At 43.1% G+C, this 22058-nt stretch overlaps 1 protein-coding gene across 2 annotated transcripts in view; it reads left to right on the plus strand.

Annotated features, from left to right (window-relative positions):
- RARB (retinoic acid receptor beta) overlaps positions 1 to 22058 on the plus strand; it is a 637926-nt gene that overhangs the window by 496287 nt on the left and 119581 nt on the right. For both annotated transcript variants that reach the window (XM_036332777.1, XM_036332778.1), the window contains one exon: positions 18133 to 18281. In XM_036332777.1, the coding sequence (XP_036188670.1) occupies positions 18133 to 18281 (149 nt within the window). The remainder of the gene's footprint in view (positions 1 to 18132; positions 18282 to 22058) is intronic.

Consider the following 22058-nt stretch of genomic DNA (forward strand, 5'->3'; position numbering starts at 1 on the left):
CTTTGCTTTGTAACCCAGTGCCTGGCACATAATAGGTGTTCAAGAAAGATGCGGAGAGTAATCCAGTGACAACAAACTTGAAATTCAGAACATCACAAGTGGTGTCTGCTTTTATTTTTTTGTGTGTTTGGGGATTACTCGAAATACCTGAAGGAAACTTTGGGGGGCTGTCAAAACTTGGGAGGTTCGAGTGGGCTGTTATGGCAAGCCCTGGTAAATGAACTAGCTGGAAAACAGTCCTGAAAATAGAAGAATGGGGTCTTTCCCTGAGCTTCTGGCACTTACTTTGATGGCCTAGGAATAGATTGTCTAAATGGTAGGTCCCATTAACTGAGACATGGCTGCTCCTCCTCCCCACCCCACCTCTTTTTTCTCCCCATCCCTAGAAATGCTGTGAAGAAAGTTAATAGAAATAGGACCAAATCAAGAGGAACTTTTAAATATATTTGATTTTTTCACTGATTTTCAGAGAGAGAGGGAGAGAGAAAAACATCCATTGGAGAGCGAGCATTGATTGGCTGCCTTCTGCATGCCCCCTGCTGGGGATGGAGCCTGTAACCTGGGGATGGAGCCTGTAACCTGGGCCTGGGCCCTGACGGGGAATCTAACCAACAACCCTTCCATGCACAGGATGATGCCCAACCAACTAAGCCACACAGGCCAGGGCAAAAGGAACTTTATTTTGTGTTTTCCCCCTAGATGGTTGCAAATTGTGCTAGATTTTTTTCATGAAATCATCACCATCATCATCGTAACTAATATAAAATGCATATTATCTGCCAAGTGCGCAAAATGGCTTATGTCATCTAAACCTCACAGCAGCCTGAGAGGAAGTGCTGTTCTTTCTCCACTTGATGGAGGAGAGTTCCCAGGCACAGAGGTGTTCAGGTACCCTCCTGAGAAGGAAAAAGTGAGTGGGAAGTTCCCCACCCAGCTTTGCATAATGTGGATTTCCTTCCCTCGGCCAATGATGCAAAGTCCACTCCTATTTTCTTTATGGGGGGACGTGGGGGAGTGAGGAAGGCTGGAAGTCTCAGAACCCACAGAATAATAAAAGGGTTTCCAAGTGAAAGCTGGAAACAACACATTTTTTTTAACAAAATGGGCAGTTACTCTAATTGCTTTGCCCCTACTGTTCAATCCCTTTTTATGTCCTGATTCATTAAATTATGTGCACACACAGGCTTATTATTTACAGATGTATGCACTTTTAACTGGCTCATATGAAACAGATGTTTCACGAAAGGTAACAGAGAGCAAGTGATCTAAACCCTCCTTCGTGGGTATCAAGTGAGTATTATGGCTCATTACCTGCAGGTCTTTTGCTATTATTTTGAATGGCAATGTCCAGTGTGTGTGTGTGGGGGGGGGGTGGGGGGCTGATTCAATCTGTCCCCTGGAGGAGCAAATAAAAACAACCACCCCATAAGGAGACAGCTGCATCTCAAAATAAAAGAGTGTGTGTGCGGGTGATGGGCAGGTGGTGCTCACATGTGGGCGCAGGTGGATATGAATGCGTTTTCTAAGCAATTTGAGAAAAAGAGACGTTGGATTACAGTTGATATTTTAATTTTTTAAGAGCCTTATTCCATGATATCTTAATCATTACAGTCTTTGAATTCATAACCAAGCAATGATACTTTTTTAAAAAAAAATACAGAATATCTTAATTTTTAATTTTAGATGGAGTTATTCCATTGCTCTTGTAACTGGCAGGAATGCATGTCAAGCGTGGACAGTGCCTGTGGTGCCGAATTACCATCTCTTAGACTCTGGAAGAGTTGAGGTGGGCCATGGCCACGGGTTCGTCATGGCTCCACAATAAATAATCTTCAATTAACTGTAGAATTAACTTCAGTTATCTATTGCGACACAGCAGCCCAGCCCAGTACGTAGTGGCTTAAAACTTTCCAGGTTCTGTCTCACTTGGGGTCTTTGAAATGGCTGCAGTGAGCTGGTGCTGGGGGGCGGGCTCATCTGAGAGCTTGACTAAGCTGGTTGTTCAGCATGGCTCCTCCATCACATGTGTAGTTCCTCCACTGAGGTCGATGGCACAGCTGGAGGCTGCCTGAGCAGCTCTGCTCCATACGGCCTCCTCTGGTGATGTGGGCTTCCTTACAGCATGGTGGTTCCAGGGCTCTTTACATGGCTTCCCCCAGAATAAGCATTGCAAAGAATCCTGGATGGAAGCTGCAAGGCTCCTCATGATCTGCCTCATGTGTAACACGCCATTAACCTCGCCACATTCTATTGATCAAAAGGAAATCACAGTAGCAGCTCAGATTCAAAGGTAAATGGTGTGGATCCCTAGAAGTGTGGTTCATTGAGCAGGCCGTCTTCAGAGACCAGCTACCGTGCTAATAACGCACTCAAAACAAGGTAGCATGGCCTAATAAACATACACATGACCAATTCAGATTGCCAACTGGGTGGCATATGTCAATACTTCTTCAGAATATTGGGGAGCAATAATAATCAGCCCTCGAAGTCATGGTGAGATTTATTGTTTATGAATTCTCCAGGAGTTCTCTAACCGAACAACAACAGAGATTGGAGCAAAAAGATGGCTGAAATAGTGTCATTTTGCACATTGAAAGCTGGAAACCATTACAGCTGAAATATAGAATGGGATGTGAAATATTAAGTGGCATATCAGGTTTATTGCATGTATGACCATGAGAGCGCATTTTATTTTGTCTTATGGAGCTCTAAAAAATCCATGTAATGGATTAAAGGTATTAAACCCCCCATATTCTGCCTGGCTCTAGGCCAGGGAACAAGGTGTGATAAATAATCTCAACGGACAGAATATGTAGGGAGGAATTTTAAAATGAACTTGTGATAGACATATTGACCTCCCTAACTAATAAAAATGCATGCATGAGGTTAGTTCTGAAGGGAAGGTGCAGACCTTACACATTTATGGTGGACATAAATATTATGTACACTATAGCGTTAACATCCTTAAGATATTTCCCACATCTCTGACATATGGCTATCATACTCTGCCTTTACTCTGGAAGCAAAGAAAAGCATGGATTTTATAGTAACATGTGCAGTTACTATATGAAGAAATCGTTTTAATAGCTTAGCCCTGGCTGAGTAGCTCAGTTGGTTGGAGTGTCATCCAGATACTCTAAGGTTGCAGGTTCAATCCCCAATCAGGGTACAAAGAAGAATCTACCAATGAATGTATAAATGGGTGGAACAACAAATAAATGTTTCTCTTTCCTCTCTAAGTCAATAAATAAATAAACAAATCCTTTATCTTAAAGCAGGGGTCAGAAAACTGAGCCAAATCTAGCCTTGTGGCCTGTTTTTATACATCAAGTTTTATTCAAACATGCCACACTTGTTCATTTGCATCTTGTCTATAATCACTTTCCTCTGACAATGGCAGACCTGAGTGGTTGTGATGGAGACCAACTATATGGCTTACAAAGCCAAAAGTACTTCCTATCTGGCCTTTTACTGGAAAAGTTTGCCAACCTTGTCTTAAAACATTAAAAAATGAATAGGACAGCTGAGACTATAAATGAGTGCTTTGTTTCTTGTTCATAATAATCTTGTGCGTAGATTCAGGAAGCCATTTTTGGATCAAGCCATTTCCTAACAGTGTGACCTTGGCCAAGTCATTTACCTTCTCTAAGCTTCCATTTCCTCCTGCGATAATAGAGATTTAAAAACGGATCATGGTGGCTCTTCACACCTTTACCTCGAGGGAGCAAGCAGGGTAATGTGAGTGAAAACACACCTCAGATCACCCACCACCACATAACATGCGCTGTTGGCAGATGCCACTGAATTGGCTGAAACTGTCAGTAATCCTTTGATAGCTCATAGAAGGATTCCTACGCAGATTTCATTCTTTTCACTCATTAATTTTTTTCAGACCACATGTATTGTGCCCACGCTATGTCCCAAGCACTCTTTTAGACACTGGGTGTTTAAAGGCGAGGCAGCTGAAGCCTCTGTGAGTGCAAGTAACATGCCAGGCCATGGTAGCCTTGGGCACCCGTCAGGACCTCCTTCCAGGCTGGGGCCGATTTTACCATCTGGTATTTTTAGTTGTCCATTTGTGTGGGCCAAGAACAGTGTCTTCTAACGTCCCTCTACCCAGCATGTAGCACAGTCTCTGGGCCTGCCAGGTGCTCGATAAATATTTGTCAGCGGCTGGATGTTGTCAGTTGGTAGTCACTGCCCCGTGCTGCCCAGCCTCCCATTCAGCCCATCCAAAGGTCTGCCACTTGGGGTTTACAGCAACTATGGAAGGCTCTCCAATGACAAATTTCTATGGTAAGGAGTTGTTTAAAGAAGCTGCTTCTGAGGCTTCTAGGCATGTGGGGTGGGGATGAACTAAGAAAACCAAGAGGAGGTGGTCGTTGTGATACTTTACATTAACGCCTGAGAGGCTGGGAAGGGATAGTTGAGAGAGAGTGTAATGAGGCAAGGATGACTCAACTTTCTTTATTCATAGTAGCATGTACTAGTATAGGAGGGTCTACTATTTTGATAGGGAAATGGAAGGGAAGGTTAGGAAATCAAGATACGAGATTGATGGGTAGGAGATAGACAGGAAGGTGAGGATATTGAGATTCATCAACACAATAATGACCCTTGATACAGTAAAGATGATAACTGTCTAATACTGCTACATGACAGGCATGTGTCAAGTGCTTTACAGTGCATTATTGTTTAATGCTTACAATGATCTAAGGAGGGATATACTATCATTTTGTAGAAAGGGAAATTGAGGCTCAGAGAGGTTATGTAACTTGCCTAAAGTCACACAGCTAGTAAGTAGATGAGTTAAGATTGAACCCAGGCAGGCTGGCTCCAAAGTTCACACTTCCAACTACATGCCTCAATTTGCAGAAAGAAGGAAAGTTCCCTGAAGGAATGAATATCCCAAAAGACTTAAGCCTTGCGGCCTGCTATAGCTTGGAGATTGGTGAAAATTTCTTTGATATTTTCAAGTTTTCCTTAGCAATTCCTTTCATAAGAACTAAAAGTAAAGCACTTTGAAATTCTCACCTTCTCACGTCAAGAAATGTTGAGAAACCACTGTTATGAAAGAAAAAAAAAATCAATGTTATAGTGTTTCTCTAATTTGAACAATTCCATATAGAAACTTAAGAGTCTTTAAAAATATCCCCAAATGTATACTTTTGAACTGATCTGTTCTGCTCAACTCTAACACTAACAAAATCTTCATATTAGTCAACTGGAAGGTTTGGTGGGTATATTTATTTTCTATTTTTCTGCTGTAGTCACTCCTTCCACACACCCTGGACCTCAGGGAAGAGAGTAATTCAGCTCCTCATGGGGATTCCAAATCTGTAGGCAGCAACAATTCTCCATGCTGGTTTCATTTTCGTGCCAAATATGCTTAGGGACACGGGGGGAGAGGTTGGTCCAAGCCCCCAACCCCTAGCAGAGCCTGGAGCAGCCGGCAATACTGCTGACCACATTTGGCCTGACTTGCTGCCCCTCACAGTGTGTAGTCACACACCCTTGGACCACTGCCAAAGGCCTTGGAACCTTGGTCTTAGCTGCTGCCATTCTGCCTGCTGGGGGTTGGTTTCTTAGCAGGGAAGATGTGGGGGGGGGGGGGAAGAGGCTTTTAATTCTTGTGTTGGCTTCTGGGGGACTTTCCTATTTTATTGCTCTGACTGGAAAGAAAATAAAAAGGCTTTATTTCTGTCCCCTTAGCTTCATTTTTAGTTTTCCATGTTAACTTTTGGTCTTTATCTTGGGGTAACTGTGTGTCTTTGTCTTAATCTGTATATTCTCAAATTTGCTGCCAGAGATTTTGCCAACCTCTTGCCAGAAGAGTTCTGTCCTATATAATAAAAGGCTAATATGCAAATAAACCGAACAGCCGAAAGACTGGTCGCTATGATGCACACTGATCACCAGGGGGCAGACAGTCAACGCAGGAGCTGCCCCCTGGTGGTCAGTGTGCTCCCACAAGGGGAGCGCTGCTCAGCCAGAAGCCAGGCTCATAGCTGGCAAGCAAAGCAGTGGTGGCCGGAGCCTCTCCCGCCTCCCTGGCAGCGCTAAGGATGTCCAACTGATGAGGAGCAGGACTAAGCCATCAGTCAGACATCCCCCGAGGGCTCCTGGACTGTGAGAGGGCACAGGCTGGGCTGAGGGACCCTCCTGCCCCCTGTGCACAATTTTCGTGCACCGGGCCTCTAGTGTAGTCATAAGAGAGAATGTTGTTGTCTTCTCCCAACACCTGGTCACACCCATTGTCTTGAACCCAAGACCATTTGCCTTCAATTCTCTGCTCTGTGTGGCCTTCAGCAAGTTACCTAACTGCCTTGTGTCTCCAGTTCTTCCTTGTAAAAAAGAACTACTAAGAGGAGCTATCCCATAGGATCATTATGAGGATCAAGTAATTAATACGTGTAAAATGCTCCTATAGTGCATGCTCCAGAACTGTTAGTTATTAATACTCTAAGTTATTATTAGACTAGACTCCAAAGATATTTCTTTCATCTCCTAAGGTAATAATATTAGTCAGATTAGGATACCTGCCTTTCAAAGACTCTAATAATGAAGTGTTAGCTCTCATTTTTATGTGGTTTTATAGTTTTGTAGTTTACAGAGTGTAAACCTTGCAGTGTGGTATGCAGACTTGTCATCTTTGCTTTTCAGATTAGGAAGCTGAGGCTCAGGTAGGAGAAGTGACTGCTTAGACTAGAGGACAGAGTTAGGGGCTGAGCATATGCATTCTGTCTTTTTTTTTATCTTCACCCAAGGATATGTTCATTGATTTGAGAGAGAAGGGGGAGAAAAAGGGAGAGAGAGAGAGGGAGAAACACCAATGTGAAAGAGAAACATCAATGTGAGAGAGAAACATCAATCAGTTGCCTCCCATATGCCCCAGACAAGGGATTGAACCCGCAACCTAAGTATGTGCCCTGACTGAGAATAGAACCTACAAACCCTTGGTGCATGGGATGACCCGCCAACCAACTGAGCCAACTGGCCAGGGCTCTTCTGTGCAGTTTCCACTTCTCTGGTGCTACAGGAAATTATTTTACTTGCTGTCCCATTCCTTTGCCTAAAGTCTCCCCACCAGAAGCATCCTTACCCTATATTAGGGCTTTTCAACCACAGCACCATTTAAAATCTAGGCCTGATAATTCATTGTTGTTGCTGCTGGGGATGGAGGGAGCTGTCCTGTGCCTTGTGGGATATCTAGTAACATCCCTGGCCTGTACCCACTAAAAGCCAGTGGGGGCCCCCAATTATGACACCCAAAATTGCCCCAGATACTGCATAATGTCTCTTGGGGGACAGAATCTGTGTTGGTTAAGACCGGCCACCCTAGCTCAGCTGGCTGGTGTGGCTCAGTGGTTGAGCATCAACCTGTGAACCAGGAGGTCACGGTTTGATTCCCAGTCAGGACATATGCCCGGGTTGGGGGCTCGATCCCCAGAGTGGGGTGGGCAGGAGGCAGCCGATCAATGATTCTTTCTCATCATTGATGTTTCTATCTCTCCCTCTTCCTTCCTCTCTGAAAGCAATAAAAATACATTAAAAAAAAAAGAGAGAGAGAAAAGAACAGCCACCATTGATTAAGGAAGTACAAGGGAAATGTGGGGGGTGGGGTTCCGGGGGGGGGGGAGGGGCGCGGGGGAAGTCAGGGTTGTCTATCACTTATTAAGCACTTACTGTGTGTGTGCTGGGCAAGTTGCAAATACTGCCTGCCTGTCACCAGCTCACCAACAGGATTTGTACGAGTGTCTGCATTTTCAGGAAGCAGACACTGGGGCTTCATGCACTCAGGACTCCCGATGGTGCTCAGAGATGTAAAGAAAAGTAACAGAGGAGGGATTCAAATTCAGTTCACCTGGCAGCAAAACCTGTGCCCTTCCCATCACTTCCCTACACACCATTTTCTGCAGGTTCATGGTGTTTTAGTTCTTTTTTGGAACCAAGAAAATCCACACAACAAGGATTAAATTGGTTCCAAAGTTATTTTGAGACCACTAATATGAGTGTACAACAGAAAAGGTCCTTTGCAGCAAACATAACTGAGTGAGCCAAGCATTGTTTTGCTAAGAGGGGTTTGGCTAAATTCTGGTGTAATTTCACTTAAACTTTCTCAGACCGCAGAAGAGTGGCAAGGATTCCCATGTGACAAAGCATAATTCTGTTGTCCTCATCCTTAAGTATCCCAAAAAGCCTCTCCCCCATTGCTTTTCTGTGAGGCTGCCACCAACGTGGTTGAAATTTTAAAAATGTATTTACAGTACAGAAGCCAAGAAATGTGCATCTGAGACCTTATACATTTCAATGGTCCTATTTTAATCTACTTTGGGCACAGGAAATTTGAACAGATAATAGAATGTCATTTATTAGTGCAATAATTGCTTTTTTAGAAATGATGGGAACCCTGATTAGAAGTGGAATATGGAGCTGAATCGTTTGGTGTTGAGATAAACTCTTCAGGGGGACCTTAATCCTGTGGTGTAATTAGCTTCATGCACACACGACCCCCGAGGCCCGTTCCGGCATTTGTTCAGTTAATACAGTTCCATTTCTGATGCCTCTCACTTCAGATCATTAATAAGTACTTAGACGGGGCTGCCTGTTAAGTGATTTTAAGGGAGAATTTATTTGAATCCTGTCAAAGCTATCTTAGTATGCCCTAGAAAATAGTGATATAAAGCCTCGTATGTTAAAAACGTCACCCAAAACAACCTATGAGATAATTTTCGACTATATTCCTTGAAGCGAGAAAGCACATTATAAAAATGAAATGTAGGTGCTGAACGTGTCACGGTCCCTTATGAAAATATGACAGCACTTCCCACAGTAAAAGTCAGTCCCAGAAATAATTTCTGCTGCTGGCCGGGAGCCCAGGCAGGTGTAGCTACAGTACAGTGATTAGTGGATACTGAGCCTCCCTCTCTCTCTTTTAAAGGCCCAAACTATCTTGTTCAAAACAACAATGTCTGGGCTCAAACATTGGAGCAGTGGTTCTCAACCTTCTGGCCCTTTAAATACAGTTCCTCATGTGGTGACCCAACCATAAAATTAATTTCATTGCCACTTCATAACTGTAATGTTGCTACTGTTATGAATCGCAATGTAAATATCTGATATGCAGGATGGTCTTAGGCGGCCCCTGTGAAAGGGTCGTTCCACCGCCAAAGGGGTCTCGACCCACAGGTTGAGAACCGCTGGTCTGGACAATTTATAAGAAAGGAAGGGACGCAATTCTGCAGCTCTCAAATTTGGGTAACTAAGACTATACCCCTTGATGTTTCTAGCAGAGGAAATAAATGAGGGAGATGGAAAATAAGAAGTGAAAATGTGGGGCTTGGTGAACTAAGAGTTGTCTATAGGGAGCCATTGAAATCTCTTCTGTAAAGGCCAAGGGGGGTGCTATCTTTTTAAATTTCCTTATTCTAAGGGGCAGAGTTCCTGGTCCCTCCCCTCCCCGTGGTTTTGGGAGGAGTAAATGAGTGAAGGCCTATTAAGCACGGAGCACAGGCCCAGGCACACGGTAAGGGCTCAGTAAATAGTAGATCCTATTAGTTCAGGCTCTTCCGGTGCAACTTTGAACCCCCTGCCAACTCGGATCCACTGCCAAAATTCCGTGGGAGAGAACGAAGGCTTCTGGTTTCTGGTGAGCATAAACACACACCCAGCTTGAAGACCTTAATGTATTAAGTACTTAACAAGGTGGGGCATTTCGTAAGGACCTGTGCAGAGGGAAGCCGACTGAGTTCCCATGCCAAATTGACTCAGCACAATGCTTGGGGAGGTGAGGACAGTCACAAGACCTTTTCACAAGTCAGGGTGTCTCCAATGTTGCTTATGTTCCTAGGAATTAAGTGAGGATTTTCTTATGATGCCTATTGTGATTGACAGGCATTTCTGGGCGAAGCTGAGAACTTGATTTTGACCAATCGCCAGGTGATGGCATTGCCACTCCCCCCCCCCCCCCCCCCCCCGACCCCCGGACCATATTTTGCAAAAGAAGGCTTTTAAGGAGTCAAAACCAAAGTCTCCCCCAGCCCTACATTTGGCCCCTGCCTGTGTCCCGCACCTGTTGCATGTGTGGTCAGAATAGCAGGGATTCTCATAGTCCAGCTCCAGCCTGCCACCAGAATCCCTGGTGACCCGGGCAAACACACACTCTTCAGGGTCATGGGCAGGTTACTGAGTCAGGGCTGCCAAAGCCCCACAATGATGTTTTCCTTCTCCCAACACCCCCTCCTTCCCTTGCCTGCCCCGAACCCTGGACTAATCTTGGAGCTGCTTAATAATAACAAAGCCAGCAGCGGTGTGCGGCAAGACCATTGCAAAGCGGAGTTTTTCTTGTTTGGCAATTACCTAATTTCAGAATGCGATTCACAGATTTGCAAAACCCATGTGTGTGTGGAACCAAACCGCTTCCCCTGAAAGTTGATTAAAAGCAGACCCCCCTCACCAAGAGGCGACAGGAAAATTAAATGAGCGACAGTATATGGAGTTCTTTTGCCCCCACTCCAACGTTTGGAGGCATGTAAATTGTATTTTAATACAACACACACACACACACACACGCACACGCACACGCATGCGCACACAGGAGAATCTGGTTCTAATTACTTGTACTTTAGTTGAACTTTAGCGTTTCCTTTGACTTTCTCCCTAATGTATGTGAGCTGTGGGCCTTGCGATCCTGCAGTGAATCCACAGAAAAAGAGGGGAAAATATCCAGACCGGCTCTCTTTGGTGCCAACAAAAATGAAGCCCAACTGAATGTTTTGACCAAATGCAACACTTTGCTATTCTCTCTTAATTAGCTGAAATGACTCCCTCCCATAGGTCTGGAGCTCTGGGCTCAAATTCCCTGGGGGTCTTGCAGGAAATGCCTTTTGCTTTACAACTCTTTTTTTCTTTTAAGGCTCAGCTGCCCAGAGAGTGCATTAAAATACTGTCTTAATCATGGAAGGTTCTAGCAAAAAGGCAGTGTTTTCATAAGGCAAGAAGCCTGCCTCTAATCAGGCCCAACGTTAAATCCTGAAATCTGTCAACGTGGGTTAGCCAGCAGTAAATTAGTTCTCACAAAGGAAAAAAAAAAAATTGTATACTGAGCTCTCTCTTAAAAATGGTATCTGCTACTTAATCTAACCTTTAGAAAAAATGCCAAGCATGTTAGGAATTGTGAAGGGAGCTATTGTTGGGGACTTTCTGTGTGTTTAAATGTCACTCAGGTGTGTTGTAACAACAAGGACATTTAGACTGTTTTCTCAGGTGAGTTAAGTTTGGAAGTGCCAACTCCTCTTAACAGGCAAGAGCATTACTTTTTTCTTTTGAATTTTGGGAATGAATTAACCTCCGGAATTGAGGCTGTGTTTAAGGAAGCTGTGTCACTGGCTGTGCTGGCCTTCTACTTTGCACCATTTCAGTCGGTGGAGGTTTTGCTTAGTTTGTTTTTGTTTTGCCTGCAAACACCCTCTCAGTTCGAAGTCCTTCAGAGAAGTGCTTCTCAAAATGCCATCTGTGGACTGTGTCCTTCCCTAACCTGCCCCTGGCCAGTCCCCAACAGGCGTGGACATCGAGAGCAAGTGTTTAGAAACTTGTACCGCAACTGGACAGAGAAATCTGATGTCTACTAACATGTTTTCTAAGTTGGAGGTTGTGTTGTGGTCACCTTTTTCATAATTCCTTTTTTCTAAAGATCCATTTTATTTACATATTTTTTTTCCTAGGGATTGGTTTTTATTGGGTCTTATGAATCCTTGATGGGTTTAGGGTGGGAGGGTAAGAAATGGTCCTTTGTCATAGATAGAATGAAAATAACTAATTTAAGCAAGTGCCTGCCCTCCCGCCTTCCCTAGAATTCTGTTGCTGGTTGCTGGTCTGGATGGACCACACTTTGAGGAGCCCTAATGCAGGGGTGGGGAACCCTTTTTCTGCCAAGGGCCATTTAGATATTTATAACATCATTCGCGGCCCATACAAAATTATCAACTTAAGAATGAGCCTGCGATCTGTGGTCAAACATTTAATTAACTCACCCCTAATGCCTCGGCAGAGCCAGACCAAATGATTTTGAAGGTCTTTTACAGCCTGCAGGCCAGATGTTCCCCACCTCTGAAGTAGAGGCAGATGAGACCGGTAATAAATTTTTATACGGGGAAAGTGACCCTAGCTTTGCTTTCCTTAGTGATAGCCATCTCTATGTTGCAGGGATGGAGGGGTTCGAAATCAGGGCTGGAAGCTTGTGTCTGCCCATGCAGGTTTGGGCAGCTTACTGTCTCCTTTCGCCTGTGTGCAGCCCGGAGAAGCGCCCTCAGCACCTCTGGTGCTGACTCTGCTCTGGGCAGGGAGGGACCCCCCAGAGCCAAGCAGAAGTTCTCTGTCTTGGCCATTCCCTGACGAAGCAAGGCAGCCCATCTGGTGAGCCGTTGAGATGCCCCATCGGAGGCTGCTGCTTGTCTGGGATGCAATCACCAAAGAGCACTGAATAAGACAATAAGGAAGCAAGGAAATAAATAACAAGCAGGAGGCCAAAAGCAGATCCGAATGATTCCTCAAAAGGCTGCTTCCCCAAACTGAAATCACATCAGGACGGTGGGCGTGCAGTTGTCTGATTGAATGACACAAAGCCACTCCCTCCCCCCCCCCCCCCCCCCCGGGAAGTCTAAAAACTGCTTTTTTGGCCTGCCTGAGATCGCTGAATGAGCTAATACAGGACTCACTGTCTGCTGAGCCTGCAGAGTTTTCCAGCAAAAATTTTATCATTCCATAGACTGATGGCGCTTGCCTGGAATAAGGAACACAATATTTGAGGCCTCTCAAGGGCATTTGATGAATCTAACTCTAATTTAAAGGGACTAATAGATTATTGATTTAAGCAGGATGACAGTGAGCAGATCAATGGCCAAGCACTCTGTAGCTACCTTAAATACCAAAGTGACTAGTGAAAGGGGAGCCATTAGGCTATCTGCCCCCCCCCCCTTGTTTCCCACTGTCTTAGTGGGGGTGGGGGTGGGGGGGGGTGGGCACAGCAGGGGAAGAGGAGCACTAATAAACTTTTCCAAAGTATTTTGCTACATTATCAAAAGGCCAGAGGTTGCATTAAAATAGGAATCTGCTTTTATTATTTTATTTTTAATAATTCTTCATTGTTGTAAGTATTATATATGTCTCCTTTTTTCCCCCTCTTAATCCCCTCTATCCCTCTCCTGCCCCACTCTCCACCTCAGGCCTTCAGCACCCTATTGTCTGTGTCCATGGGTTATGCATATATGCATACAATGTCTTTGATTGATTACCTTCCACCCCCCTCAACCTCCCCCACCTTCCCTCTGAGATTCCGCTCTCTGTTCCATGCTTCCATGTCTCTGGATCCACTCCGTTCATCAGTTTATTTTGTTACTTAGATTCCACATATGAGTGAGATCATGTGATACGGGTCTTTCTCTGACTGACTTATTTCACTTAGCATGATACTCTCCAGGTCCCTCCATGCTGTCTCAAAGGGTAAGAGATTCTCCTTTTTTACTGCTGCATAGTATTCCATGCTATAAATGTACCACAGCTGTTTTATCCACTCATCTACTGGTGGACACCTGGGCTGTTTCCGGATCTTAACTATTGTAAATTGCTCTGTTATGAACATAGGGGTGCATACATTCTTTCTGGTTGGTGCTTTGGGTTTCTTAGGATATATTTCTAGAAGTGGGATCACTGAGTCAAATGGCAGTTCCATATTTAATTTTTTGAGGAAACTCCATATTGTTTTTCATAATGGCTGCACCAGTCTGCATTCCCACTAGCAGTGTACGAGGGTTCCCTTTTCTCTACATCCTCACCAGCACTTGTAGGAACCTACTTATATTGATACCATATCCTGGCTGTAATTCTGGAACTTGCTGTGGAGAGTTTGACTAGCTTTGGCAGTTTGATTAAACCACTGTGGCTCTTTCTTTCTTCCTTCCTTTCTTTCTTTCTTTCTTTCTTTCTTTCTTTCTTTCTTTCTTTCTTTCTTTCTTTCTTTTTTTCTTGAATTATTCTCAGTGTTATAGGCCACACGGAGGAAATAAAGGGCTACAGATTACCAATTTTCAGGGTGATATTTGAGTATATGAAAACACAAATATTTAATTTTTTACTACCAGTGGGAAATTCTGAGGATGATTATTTCTTGTCATATATATGCCTTTTCTGTTGAGGTTTGTGTGGGATTCATTTACGGCATTCATAGGATTCAAATTCAAACCACAATAGAAAGAATCAATTTATCTGTCAAAACACAGCCTGGTCATCTCCTCTGGGAAGCCTCCCTTGATTTCTCCTGGGCTGAATATACTTGAAACTTTCTTTGTTATTATAATACCAGTAGTTCCCAAACTGCTGCAATTTGGATTCACCTGGTAATGCTTTGTTTACACACACACACACACACACACACACACACACACACACACACAAACACACATACATGCTTGGTTTCTACTCCCAGACATTCTGGCGTAACAGGTCTGGATAAAATCTGTGCCTTAGGATGGTTGAAAACTCCCCAGATAGTTCTAATATATAGCCAAGTCTGGGAACTACTGTTATATTTGAATCGTTCATTTACTCTCTATTAGACCAAACTTGTCAAGGCTAAGGGAGTATACCACGCACTGTCCATGGCATGTAACACAATGCTTGGCATGTTACAGTCACTCAGCAAAAATAAACCATCGAGGAGGCGAACATCCATTGTGCAGATACGGAAAGTTCATAGCGTCGCAGGTGAAGTCACCACAGCCTTCATGAAAGTCCTGAGCCTTCACAATTGATGGCTTACAATAGGACATTTCCATTCATGGCAGCTATTCAGAAAAAGCCTTCTAGATTCATTCATTTATTATACATGGCTCTCATCCTTAGAAAAAGTCTTTTTCCAACCTTTGTGAAATGTTTTGGGACTTTTTTGAGGCCTCCCTCTTTTTTGTGTACTTTGTCCCAAATTTCTTGGGTATTAAGTTGCCCACAGTTCTGTGTCCTCTCTTTGGGAGGGTAAAATGCTGGACTCTCTAGAGTACATGTATTGAAGTGGCATATTTATGGAAATTACCACCCACTTTTGAAATTCAGGGCATAGCTCTGACAGCTGAATCCAGCCCTAACAATTCTATTTACAACTTCCCTAGTCAAGCTAGATTAGCTGTTCTACATGAGTGAGTAGGACATTGAAACACACCCCCCTCAACACACACGCGCGCACACACACACAAACACACATGCACTGCTTCCGTAGAGAACACAATGCAGGGTTGGTCATAGTGGTGACCGCATGGCTCTGCCAGCGTTGGGGAAGCGCTAGGACAGAAGTGGAGGCACGCAACTAGAACCCATGCAGAATCGTTGAGAAGCATCCAGGGAAGGATTCTGTTACCGATTTCAGAAGGATTCTGACACAGCCTTTCTAGAAGTCAGTTTCTCAACATGAATTGAAAACTAACAAAATAATTTTAAATAACCACCACTTTTGAGTGAATCATTCCGCTTCTGAGAATTTATCCTAAGGAAATAGAGATGTGCTGAGATTAGCTGCAAAGATATTCATCCTAATGGAATGTCTTGTGGGGGAATAGATTTTGACAAGGAAATAAACTTCTGGCAGAGTTAAACAGACTAAGTCCCAAATAGAATCTATAGTACAATTCCATTTTAGTAAACAAACAAACCCAAAGTATTTATATGCATAGGAAAATGGCCAGGAACGGGTATGCCAAGATGATAACAGCATTTCTCTCTGAGTGAAAAACTTGTGGATGAACTTGTGTGTGTGTTGTTGTTGCTGTTAGTTTTTGGTTTATTTGAACAAAGAGTGATATTTTGTACTTTTAACAAGTACTGTTTTCTTTTTGATGCCATTATTACTCATTTGCTTTCAATGAAGCTGATAAGCATGAGGAATGTTTTTGCATTTACAGCCTAATAAGTGATCTGATAAGCTTTAGGGACATCTCAGATGCCAACTCATGGGTAGAACACTTGACATAATTGTGCCAAGCTATGCAGAGTAAGGGCTTTCTTCATCCCAGATACCTCTGTTCTAACCAAATGAAGACGCTATAGGGTTATCTACTAGACCCAGGCTAACCTAATGAATTCATGCCAAGATTCTTTTGAATTATAAAAATTCTAAAATAATAATTGATTCTATTCCAAAGGGATACTTATTTTTCTAAGTAAGCAAATGAGCGTATGAAAACTATTTGATTTCCAATTTTATAATTTCATAACTTAGAGGGGTACTTAGTGTGTGTAATGAAAAAGAATTATTAATTCAACAAATATTTATTGATTATTTGCCTACTATGTGTCAGGACCTCTTCTAGGCCTGGAACACAGTTGTAAACAATATAGATAAGTGGTTTGGCCTCATTAAACCTATACTGGAGGGTGTGGCAGAGGTATAATATAAATGTGCACACAAACTTTCTAAAGTTAGAGAATTTTATAGAAATTAAAATAAATAATGGCTTGGAGTGAGGAATGGGCTAGGGCATTTTACTTAGAGACGTCTTCTCTGAGAAGGTGACATTTGCTCTAAGATCTCAGCGATGGAAAGGAACCAGAGGCGTGAAAGTCTGAGAATTTCCATGTAGCAAATATTCATTTGCGTTCAGTTGGCATAAGAGCTTGTCCTATTCAAGAGATAGACTAGAAGCCAAATGTTTAGAAGTTAATAGGTTAGGAGAATCATTGATATTGCTAATGGGCCATATCATGGAAAGCTTCATAGGACATAGCAAGGAGTTTGGCTTTGATCTAATTGGTGACTATCAAAGAGCTTTAGACAGGTAAGTGAGAGGGATCGATTTTAACTTTTTGAACAGATATCTTACTGCTTGTTTGAAGAATGAACTCTGGTGTAGAGGAGCAGATACAGTGAAGAGGCTATTGCAGTAGTTGAGGTGAATTCGTAGCCTGGTGTGGCAGCAGGATTGTGAGGTGCGGTTTGATTAAGTGTGTCTAGTGGATGAGTTGACTCAACTTGCTGAAAGTTTGGCTATAGGGCAATTCAATCAGCAGAATATCTACTCTGGGAGACTAGGGATAGTGGAACAACTGGAAATTTTATTCTCTGGGAAATCTTCTGTTGTTAAGTGATTTGGAGATTAGAAGAGTCTGGGACATTTATTGATCACTTTACTACTTTTCCAGTATCCATCAGACTTTATGAGCACTTTTGCCTATGATAGGAATAGGGCTGGGCCTTGTTTGTACATAAAATCTGTAGAGAAGGTATTGCAGAATACTTAAGTTCTATGAATTCCTGTTTCCCATGGAATTTGTATGGTTAAACAATGAAATGGGGGAATTCCATCTTTTTAAATCTAGACTGAAGATCAACATGACTTTGTGCCATCATTAGTGCAAAGCAAGGATCCTCAAACACTTGTACGTCTCTCTCCTGGGGGTTTTGTTAAAATGCAGATTCTGATTCCGTAGATTTGAGCTGGGGCCTGATACTATGTTTTCTATTAAGTTCTGAAGTGATGCTGATGCTGTGGGTCCAGGGAGCCCTCTTTGAGTAGCGAAGGTTTTGCCAATATTATTATTAATGAAGATCGGTTATGGACGCATGCCAGAGGCCCTCCCCATGTGCTTGAAGAATGGCAACTTTGGGCACTTTCTTCATTTGTCCTCAGGAAATTTGCTTTTGGTTAAATGAACCATGGGGTCAAACAAGTTATTTCTGAGACTCTAACTCAATGAGAAGCTAGAGGAAATGGAAGGGTAGAAAGAGCCTGGGGTTGGCAGTACACGATCTGACTCTGTCTTGGCTCTACCACTGCCCTGTTGATCTTGGACAAGTCACTGCACGCCTGACTCTGTTTCTCTTCAGGGTAAAATGGTGATAAAATTGTCTCTCTTGCAATGAGAGAGAGAGAGAGAGACATACGGGATTACTTTGTAAACTGCTGAGCACCCCATCATCAGTGTCAGTATCCCCAACGCTGTGCCTACAGTGACCACTGGTTTTGTGGGCCTATCTTTGTGAGTGTTGTTGCTGAATTTGGGGCAGAGGCCTATGAATTCACTGGTAAAACAGAAATGAACTGAAATCCATTTTCTCTTTTTTCTCCCCCCACCCCACCTCCATTGCAGCAATTGAAACCCAGAGCACCAGCTCTGAGGAACTCGTCCCGAGCCCACCGTCTCCACTCCCTCCCCCTCGCGTGTACAAACCCTGCTTCGTCTGCCAGGACAAATCATCCGGGTACCACTATGGGGTCAGCGCCTGCGAGGGCTGCAAGGTGAGTTCCCAGGGCTCTGTGCCTGGCGCGCTCTCATCCTCCACGCGCTCTGTGGTGGTGACCTCCCAGCTCCAGAAATGGGCTGCTTTGCCATCTGTAACATCACCTTCAATCAGCGCGGTGGCCTCGGTGGCCTTTAATGGTCTCAATTCCTTCCTTATATCTCATTAATTAAAAATTCAGAAACATCTGCAAATGACGGATGGGGGCCACGTGTTCTCGGGCCCTTGAAATAACGCATAACAGCCCTTTTCAGGTAATAAGAGCCTTTTGAAGGAGTTCTGAAAAGCATACTCCTGTTTCTCTTTAAAACGTGCCGTCTGGTGTCTCTGTTAGTTTTATTTTATTTTTAAATATGACTGACAGGCCCCTGAATCAACTTGCAGAGAATCCAAGGTTGAAATTGGGATTTATCTTCTGGCTGTTTCCTCAGCCCCGTGGCCTTTGAATTACAGTTTGATTTTCAGCCTGTAGGGACTTGCTACTGTGCGTGTGTCATAAATTCAGGGGGACTGGATTTAAAATTCCAGCCTCCAGAGTGGTGGAGGCTGAACATGTGTCAGGGAGGATATGGCTGCTTTGAATCAAGCTAGACAATTGTTATCGAGTCCAACAGGCTTAATTGAGTGAAAGAGCTTTTTTTTTTTTTTTTTTTGAGAGAGAGAGAGAGAGAGAGAAAAGAAACAAAGAATGACTTCACAGGCAAATCCAACTCATCCATAGACAGTTTTTCAAAGGAACTGTGGCTGTCTTGAGGCAGCCCTTCCCTAGATAGACAGCCTCTTTGTGTTCTCTCCGATGGGTGTTCAGGTCTGTGGTTTACACACCTATATTGCATGGTTCATTGGTAATGGTAAACAGGTTGGAATCATCTCACAGGTGCTCCCATCAAGTGCTTTATGGCATTTTGCTTGTCAGAGTTAGCACTTGTTGTTCCTGTGTGTATTGGTTAGGCACTATTGTGTAACAAACCATCCTAAAACCAAATGGCTTAAAACAATAACTTTTTATTTAGCCTACAATTCTCTGCGTCAGCACTTTAGGCCAGGCTCCTCGGGGTGCTTTGTGTATCCACTGTGTATCTCTGGTCAGCTGCAGATTGGCGAGGGGGCTGGGGACCTTCCGCTCAGCTCTCTTCCATGTGGCCTCTCATTTCCACTGGGCTGGCCCTGGCCATTCACATAGGCAGGGTTCCAGAAGGGAGAACAGGACCACACAGGTCTCTGAAGGCCTAGGCTCAGAAGTGGCACACGGTCACTTCTGACATGTCCCCTTGGCCAAAGCAAGTCATAAGGCCAGTCCATACTCAAGAGGTTGGAACATAAACTCAACTTCTCAATTTGAGGAGCTGCAAAGCCCTATTACAAGAGGCAGGAATACAGAAGGAGGAAAATGGGTTATTTTGACATTCACTCTACCACACTGCATGTCTAATGGCCTATGAACACACGGTGGATAGGACTCTCACTCTATTGCCCAGCATCTCACACACAACCTCTCATAGAGAGGGGGCTAAAAAAGGAGATTGAGCAAACACATAAATGTCACTCAGCCTCTCAATGAAACCATATGTGTTTCCCCTTCTTTCAAATCGTTTGAATAAACATGTATTATTTTACCGGGTAAGGCCAGTTTGGGGAAATTCATTAAAGACTTAGTTATATCTCTCTGGCTCTGGGATTGGTTGGGTTAAAGGAATTCCCTTTCCTTCAGTAGTCTCAGAGATAGTGGTCAGGAAAGTTAACACAGCAACCAGTTGGCAGATGGATAAAAAGCAAAATATTTGTGCATCTAATTATTGCTTTATTATTTGGTAGCCTCTAGCTGAATCTAAATTTATCCTGAGATTTGGGAAGGCTTCAGAATACCAGTTCACTTTGTCCAATATGTAAACAATTTGTTGTGCAATATTAAAATAATCTTCTAGCCCTAGCTGGTTTAGCTCAGTAGAAAGAGCATCAGCCCATGGACTGAAGGGTCCCGGGTTCAATTCCAGGCAAGGCTGCGTACTTCAGTTTACAGGCTTGATTCCCCGCCCTGATCAGAACTCGTGTGGGAGGCAACCAATCAATGTGTCTCTCTCACATCAATATTTCTCTCTGTGTGTCTCTCACCCTCCCTTATACTCTCTCTAAAAATCAATGGAAAAATATTCTTGGGTTAGGATTAACAACAACAACAAAATAATACTCCTCTAATACTCATTTGAAAGTTAAATGAAAAGGCACTCCTTTATTTCAAAAACGTTTAAATCATCTCATATCCAGAGAAATCTTAAGGAGGTTTGTAACTCAGCTTACCTGTTCCCATTATGTCCTGGGAAAGAAATTACCCAGCATGACTCTTCTCATCATGCCAGATTCCAGGCCCTACAGATCAAGCTGCCCACAATCTTCATGGTACAAGCTGTTTTAATCAGCCGTTAGCTAATTCCCTGAATCTCTTGTTTTAATTTAGGATTCTGACTCTTTTTAGGAAAACCCCCAATAAAAACAAAACCCATATCAGCACAAACAACTTTGATACACTTGGTTAAGCTGTTCCAAGTCATGCTCTGATAAGTCCTTTTAACAGAGCAATAAGCCCAGTAAGGTCAGTTGAGCTCGCCAGTTACTTGTCAAATTTGAGGATTTTTGCCTTGGGGGCAGGTCTCTGAAAACGTAGACTGCCTTTTCCCTTTGGAAAAGACTGGTCAGCATTTTTTGCTTGCTGGGAAAAGGCAGTGACACAATTCACAGAACTGAAAAATGGGAGAATGAGAAATTATAATGTAATAAACAAAGGAAAAGAATTATCATTTTTTAAAATTACCAATGCAGTGCAGAGTTTATTGTATAAAAAGTGCAAAATTAAGACAACCATGGCTCCACCCTGGGGGAAATTCCCTACTAATCCGGTTTTTCTATGTGTATATGATATTGCTATTTTTGTTTCTTACAAAAATGGAATTTTACCTTGTATCACTGGTTTTAACCTGGTTTTTAATAATCTTTCATGACCACAATTTAAGCTGTATAGTTGTTGTTTTTTTAATTGATTTCAGAGAAGAAGAGAGAGGGAGAGAGAGAAATAGACACATCAATGATGAGAGAGAACCATTGATCAGCTACCTCCTGCATTCCCCCTACTGGGGATTGAGCCTGCAACCCATGACCAGAATCAAACCTGGGACCCTTTGGTCCACAGGCTGACGCTTTATTCACTGAGCCAAACCGGCTAGGGCAAGCTGTATAGTTCTTATGGTCATTCCATAAATGTAGTGGTTTATGGTTATACCATAATTTATTTAATCACCTATTGTGCAATTAGGGTGTTTCCAGTATTTCTCTTTTACAATCTAATGCTTTAATGTATAGACTCAAAGTATGTATTTGCTGATTTCCTTGGGGTAAATTAGTACAAGTAGAATTTCTAGGTCATTGGCTTTGTACAATTTTGAGGCTTTTGATACAGAATTACCAAAATGCCCTCTAGAAAAGGGATATAAATTTAAGCTCTGTTAATCTGTAAAGGCTAATCTTATTGGAAACTGTCTATTAGGGATTTCTCCCTTGTGATAATAAGGTAATGAGTCAAGAAACAACTTCTATCTGGAATTCTGCCTGTATTTAATTTGGTTGTTCATAATGGGTCCCATGCTTGGTACCATCTTGAGCTCCCAGCACCTGGTGCCCTGGTGGACCTATAAGAGCCAGCCCATCCTTTGGCTTCTGCTTTAATGTAGGACTCCCAACAGAACCCAGTTGATAATTTTAAGAAGCAATGGCCTTCTTAAAG

This window comes from Myotis myotis, unplaced genomic scaffold (genome assembly GCF_014108235.1).
Source record: "Myotis myotis isolate mMyoMyo1 unplaced genomic scaffold, mMyoMyo1.p scaffold_m19_p_13, whole genome shotgun sequence".
NCBI classification, from domain to species: Eukaryota; Metazoa; Chordata; class Mammalia; order Chiroptera; family Vespertilionidae; genus Myotis; species Myotis myotis.